At 41.5% G+C, this 6318-nt stretch overlaps 1 protein-coding gene across 2 annotated transcripts; it reads right to left on the reverse strand.

The window, feature by feature from the left end:
• Positions 1-544: 544 nt before the first annotated feature.
• odc1 (ornithine decarboxylase 1) lies at positions 545-5978 on the reverse strand. 2 transcript variants are annotated; one of them, XM_071471296.1, is made up of 11 exons: positions 5819-5978; positions 4753-4901; positions 4399-4528; positions 3945-4118; positions 3643-3815; positions 3314-3530; positions 3142-3225; positions 2830-2992; positions 2604-2719; positions 2268-2482; positions 545-2178 (listed from the first exon to the last, which is right to left on the reverse strand). In XM_071471296.1, the coding sequence occupies exons 3-11, from the start codon at positions 4495-4497 to the stop codon at positions 2040-2042; spliced, it is 1380 nt and encodes a 459-aa protein (XP_071327397.1). In that variant the 5' UTR covers positions 4498-4528; positions 4753-4901; positions 5819-5978; the 3' UTR covers positions 545-2039. The 2 variants fall into 2 exon arrangements, with proteins under 2 accessions (XP_071327397.1, XP_071327396.1); XM_071471295.1 differs by having other exon boundaries at positions 4399-4533.
• Positions 5979-6318: the final 340 nt, after the last annotated feature.

The raw sequence follows: 6318 nt of genomic DNA on the forward strand, positions 1-6318 counted from the left end.
ACAAAATATATCCCAGCTACCATCCTTAAGGTGAACAGAAATTGCTCTAAAAACTGTTTTGTAGATGAAGTGACTCTCTACAGCAAAGCTGACTAGTTACATTTAAGATTAGACGTTATACAAACCAGCTGTTGCTTTGTGTAAAATCTATAAAGTTTGGACTTAAAGTACAATTGAAGTACTGTTCATTATATTCCAGGGACAGGCGAGCATTATTATATTTATAACCTATTTGATAAGAGTTTGTTGCAGGGTGTTCATTGTACACCAGTATGCAAAATGAATTCCCTTGTGTGTGTTTGAAGTTGTTGTGAGTGGGAGACAGATGACAGTGAAAACCAGGAGCATTCATCTATGTCACAGCTGCTATTTTTGGAGTCTACTCAACTGTGTATATGCAAAGCTGAGTGTCATTCCCTACTGTGACACTAGATGGAGCTCTTGGAACATCCTGTGAATAGCTTTCTAAAGGTCCATGACTACACAGGTACTTCAGTGATTATTTATATGTGGTCCCATTTGTACAAAACACACAACATCCATATTTCAGCTCTGCACCTAAAGTTTTATTTATTAAAAAAATACAAAACTTCAAAAAGTTTCCATAGGAAAGCATCATGAATTAGCAATCCCATCTCTTTCGAGTCAATTTCAAATGTATGGTTATACACTGCTTCTTATTAATATCATAAACAGATTTCTTGCCTTATACAAATAACAAAAACAAAAAAAAAAAAAAAAAAGAAAAAAAACACATAGAAAGACAGAGATAAGAGGGAGAAGAGAAGGGTGCAGTCTGTTTCTTGAGTCCCCGTGTTTAAGTGTTAATCTTGAAGATTTGTTTTTGGTGGCACCTGCAGTGTCTGGTCACCAGGACTAATATGAAGATCATATGGCTTTAACTAAAATGTCTGTTTAGTGCATGTATTGACATTGCTGTCTGAAAAGTTTCAATTACAGCAGCCATATAAGCACACAGTTACTCTGCATGGTGTTTCAACATACAGAGTATGATTCATGCATGTAGTATTTCCAGTGAGCATACATATTCAAATTTTGCATGGGAAGTAGTAGCTCAGGCCATATAACCAGCAGAGATGCACTTATAGAACATAACACACCGAATAGCTATTAAATGAATAACAGTTTAAAAAAAAAAAAAAAAAAAAAAAAAAAAAAAGCGAGAAAAAGAATAAATAGTGTTTGATATGTTAACATCTTGAGGATTAACACTTGAGGGGTTCTGTACAGAAGAAGAGATCATGGAAAAGATAAATATTAAAATAGCAGCCATTTTTTGAGGAATTAAATCACCCCTCCAACCACCTCTTTGCGAGTTACTAGCCAGGGATGTGACTTCAGCTGTTTACAGGGCTTTGAAGGGTCAGCTCTTAAATCGCCCACCCCCTTTTATATTTTCCAGGGCAAACAGCACTGGTGATTGCTTAAGCCATAAGCAATCTGCTACTATGCAGTTAAATATTAGATTAATAGCATGAGTAACCCTTCACCTCCTGGACTAATGCTACAATTTCAAGTGTTGTGAGTCCTGTGGTAATGATAAACCTTCAGCAAAGTAGTTTATTATTGTTTATTTTCCCCAGACTATTCCAGTTCAGTTAATGGGTTCCTCATAAACTAGAGAACTTCAGTTCTTACAGTCATTACCCCAAGTTAGGGCAGGAAGACTGCTCTAACAAATTCAAGTACAGAGTTGCCCTGTAACACTTTGCCCGGAACCCACAGAGACACTCAGAGTGTGATTCAGCCTCATTTCATTGAGGGTTGATCCCCAGCTTCCATACAGAACACAGAAATTTTGTGCAACAACATGTCCCTCTCATTCTCCTGTCAAGTAACTGGCCTTGAAATTTCACGTACATTTAAGGAGAAGGGGAAAGGAGAAAAAGAAAAAAAAAAAAAAACAACCCCCCCCCCCCCCCAAAAAAAAAAAAAAAAAAACCCCAAGAGAACCTTTGCCAAAAATTAAAAAAAAATAAAATAAGGATGCTAGATCTGGAGAAATAACATTGCTGTGTTTAAACCACATGGGTCTGGCAAGGCTTGGTGGGCATCTCCAAGCTGCTCTCTTGGCCACAGCAGGCTGACACCTCAAACAGGCCAGACTCCTCTGCAGGAGCCGGCATGCCCTGGGAACAAATCTGCTGCACTTGTTGCCTGGAAGAGATAATGCAGATGAAAGTTAAAATTCTCTCATCTCACAAGATGCGCCTGCAAAGGATTTCAGCTTCTGTGACATCACTCACCAAGCAGGGCGGGACATGACATAGTGAATGTCAGGTCTTTGGAAGCCGTTGAAGGTGGAGGAGGCAGCCATAGTGTAGGCACCCATGTTCTCAAAGACCAGCCAGTCACCCACCTGCAGGTCGGGCAGGTCACACTGCTCGACAATGCGATCAAGGCCATCACAAGTTGGGCCCCAGATACTGCAGGGGTACATGGCTTCATCTGGCTTTGGTTTCTATTAGTAATTAATGGAGGGGGGAGGGGGGGTGACAAGATGTTTACTATAACCATTTGTTTCACCTTTCATATGAATGATGAACTTTTGCCGCCATTTCAGTCCTTTATGTTCCAATTACCTTATGCAGTGTTGGCAAACAGTGAGCATGGTCGAATAGTATGCAGTTGAAAGATCCATACACTCCATCATTGACGTAGTACATCAGAGTCTTGTCACTGGTCTCTTCGTCTTCCTCTGTGAAGAAAGCATGAATAAGTTTACTGCTGACACAACTTACAAGTCTGCTTGCACAATAAACTGTCTTAGTTTAGTCCATGGTAATTTTTTTACATAAAGGCTGTTACCATCAGAGCCTGACTCCTCGTCCATGATGACCTTCTTGGCAATAATGTTGACAACCAGGGTGAAGGCAGAGGCTACGTAAAAGCGCCCTGGCTCAGAGATGATCCTAACACCAGAGTCAGCAGGGAAATACTTGTCCAGGGCTGGGTTGAGTACAGCTGTGATCTAGAGAGGACAAAAGGGTTCATGTGTGAATCAGACTGTAAGCACTTGTCTTGTGCTCATACTACTGATGCTCTGGCTAAACAAAGGCTGCATTTCCTTGTTTTATATAACTCTGAGTGCAATAACTATCTTTAGCATGTGTGTCTTACCTCTTCAAATTTGAGTTCAGCATTGTCTGAACCAGGGAAACCACCACCAATGTCCAATAGATCCATGTTGAAGCCAAGCTCATCCTAGAGGTCACAAAAGTAGGGTTTTGTTTATTTTACTGGATGAAAACCCTCATAAATCAGTTGTTTATATGTCTCAGTCATAACTCACCCCCATGTGAAAAACACAGCGGGCATCAGCAATAGCCTGTGCATAGGTCCTGGCATCAGTGCAGCCACTGCCAACATGAAAGCTGACGCCAATCACATTAAGCCCCAGCTCTTTAGCCCGCTCCAGAAGACCTCGACAAGCTTTGAGTGGGGCCCCAAATTTCACACTTAGGCGACACATCGCCTTTGAGTCATCAGTGGCAATACGCAGAACCAGTCTGGGCACAAAACAGAAACAAAGTTATTTAAAGGGCAAAAGTTCAGAAAATACAGCAGGTAAATAAATATAACCACCTAAGCCTTTATATTATAGACGATTAAGAGTCTTACTTGGCATTGGAATGACAGCGGGCCACTTTCATGAGTTCCACCTCGCTATCAAAGGTCATCATCTGCACCCCATGGGCAGATGCATACTTGATCTGAGAAACTTGCTTGCAGGGGTTGGCATAGATGATTCTGCTTGGATCCACCCCCAGAGACTGAACCATCTGAATTTCCATCTAAGGGAGGACAATATGTGCAAATTTAAAAACAGAAGCTGCCTAAGCAATTTCAGATAACCATCAAGAGATGTTTGTAGTCTGAGAACATGAAGTGCATTGGAATTTTTCCCAACACACAAATTTTACCTTGCTAGCACAGTCAAAACCGCTTCCCAGAGATGCCAATGTCATAACTACAGCCCGGCTGTCATTGCATTTAACAGCATAGAAAGGAGTCACGCGAGGCAGGGCTCTCATCCATCGAAGGTGTTTCTTAACCACATCTCCCAAGTCACAGACGTAGAAGGCATCCCTGTCATCCTGTAATGGAGTAGATGAAAGGACAAATGCATTTACTAAAAGCAGTCTTATAACAAAATCAATCTTTGAATACAGAATACATGTTACACTGCAACAATAAACTACTATATTATGTTTCTAATATTATAATACCAACAATCATTTGCACCAAGGACTTAAGAGTAAGAGTATTCAGTATTTCAGTGAAACAGTTTGTTTTCAGTTACATCCTGATGACATTTGTCACCTAACAAATGGGGCCATGTGTGTCCTCTGAACAATGCCAGCACAAGACACTTACCGTCATAGACTCGTTGATCTTCTGCTCAACAATATCCCGGGCAGAGAAACCCTCCTCCAGGAAAGAGAATTCAAACTCGGTGGGAGTGGCAGTGTTCATGGTGACAAGGAGTCCTTTTGATTAGTCCCTACTAAACTGGAAGACGGGGGGGGGGGGGGGGGGGGGGGTAATTGAGATTACATTCAGCTTTGAGAACTAAAAGGCTGTTTTATTCCCCACTCATGGAAATGTTTCAAACAGTCCACAAGTCAGTAATTCTCAAAAATTGTACTTGAATTAATGATAATTTGACAGTATTATCAGTGCAAGATTACAATGCAATATTGAACTAAGCTACAAACAGACAATACTTACTTGGCTACGAAAGAGATGGAATTTCGTGTTGCTGTTACTCAGGTGCAGAGAAGCCAAGGTGGCTCACCAGTGAAGTTAAATCCCTTCAAATAAGACTCAAGGCCAGGGCCTGCTGAGTAGCCAGTGTGTGATTTCCTAGAGTTATGATTCTGTGGACAAAAGGAGTTGACAGAATTTTAACAAAAACTTAATTTCCTCTTGGGGGGGGGGGGCAGCATCAGGAAAGAAGACAAACTATTTATGGACCCTACTTGAGTTTAAGGCTCAAGAACAAAGTGAATACAAATTCCAATATACATTTAGTAATAGTAAAAGTAAGTTACGGATTATTCTATTAAAACCCATTATATCTGACGAGACTTCAGGCATGCCAAGACATACACACGCTAGTGGTCAATAAACCCGTAGTTCCTCTGTCTTTAACAGCGATCCATTTTATAACTGTCTCATGACAACTTGACGCCATACGCAAAAAAAGTCATTCAAAGCACCCAGCGCGTAAAGCCCTCCCACTTAAGATTTAATCCAATTAGCAAAAGATCCGCCTTTAATTTAAAAGAACGACACGAAGATGAACCAATCAGTGACTACCAAAGGACTCTACGTCAACATGCCGGTTCCGCTTCTTCGTGCCATGCGGCGATCTAGCGTTGGAACTTACCGTTAACGTGTTCTATCCAAGTTAACACAAGCAAATCAAAACCGTGTTCTCCGTAACGTCAACACATCGAAGTCAATGTTCTTGAAAAGTTCCCATATCAGGCTTAGGTTATGCCCGTTAGTTACCAGGGTTAGCTAACACAGATAAGATAACCGTTAACTAACCAGCCGTCTGCCACACCGGCCACGTCGTAGTGTTAGCTAACACTCGCTTCAGTTTGGGGATTTATAGACGTTAGGGTTACTGTGGAACAGCAAGAACACTCATCCCCAGTATCTCATTTTCATTGTTCTTTCCAACCCGCCATAACTGAATCAGCCTGCTAGCTAACGTATTTTTTTAGATAAGACTTTAAGATAAAATGTGGCGTACTTGGTACCATGACATCGAAAAGTCCTTACATACCTTAAAAAGCATTTACAAAGAGTTTGTCCATTAGACCAGAAAGCTGGGATAAAAAAAAGAACACGGCAGTTCCCCTTCTCGACGAAGTCCGCTGCCGGAGGTGTGGCTTCTCTAGCAGTGCTGAAACCGGAGTGAAGGCTGGCGAGGAGACCCAGCTGTATTTATAGAGAGCTCGTTACTATGGCAACGCAGCCAGCTGAAACCGGCCTCCCATCCACGTATGAACCGGTTTAAGCTTGTCACCTCATCCACATGGTGGGAAAGACAGACGGACAGACAGGGCCTAGACAGCTACCACATTAAATTACTTAAGGTAACAGCCAAGTCCACCTGGCCTATCAGAGTAAACGGTAAGCCCGTCAAGACAATGTGGTTAATACCAGACTGACAGGGCCCATCAAGTGCTCGCAGGATTGTTGTGGGCCAGCTTTTCACATTAAAAAAATGACCTGCGTTGTTTGTTTCACCAGGTTTTCTTACTTCACAAAAAAAAAAATTTC

The sequence above is a fragment of the Trachinotus anak genome, unplaced genomic scaffold, assembly GCF_046630095.1.
Source record: "Trachinotus anak isolate AG129_WGS33_773 ecotype Australia unplaced genomic scaffold, CSIRO_AGI_Tana_v1 ptg000033l, whole genome shotgun sequence".
Classification (NCBI taxonomy): domain Eukaryota; kingdom Metazoa; phylum Chordata; class Actinopteri; order Carangiformes; family Carangidae; genus Trachinotus; species Trachinotus anak.

Bases quoted from the DNA above. Each gene is read 5' to 3' on its own strand.
- odc1 (XM_071471296.1), bottom strand. From the start codon at position 4,497: ATGAACACTGCCACTCCCACCGAGTTTGAATTCTCTTTCCTGGAGGAG. The intron at 4,119-4,398 runs GTAAGTGTCTTG...ACTCCATTACAG, and splicing joins AGATCAACGAGTCTATGACG to GATGACAGGGATGCCTTCTA. The intron at 2,179-2,267 runs GTGAGTGATGTC...TATCTCTTCCAG, and splicing joins GTCATGTCCCGCCCTGCTTG to GCAACAAGTGCAGCAGATTT.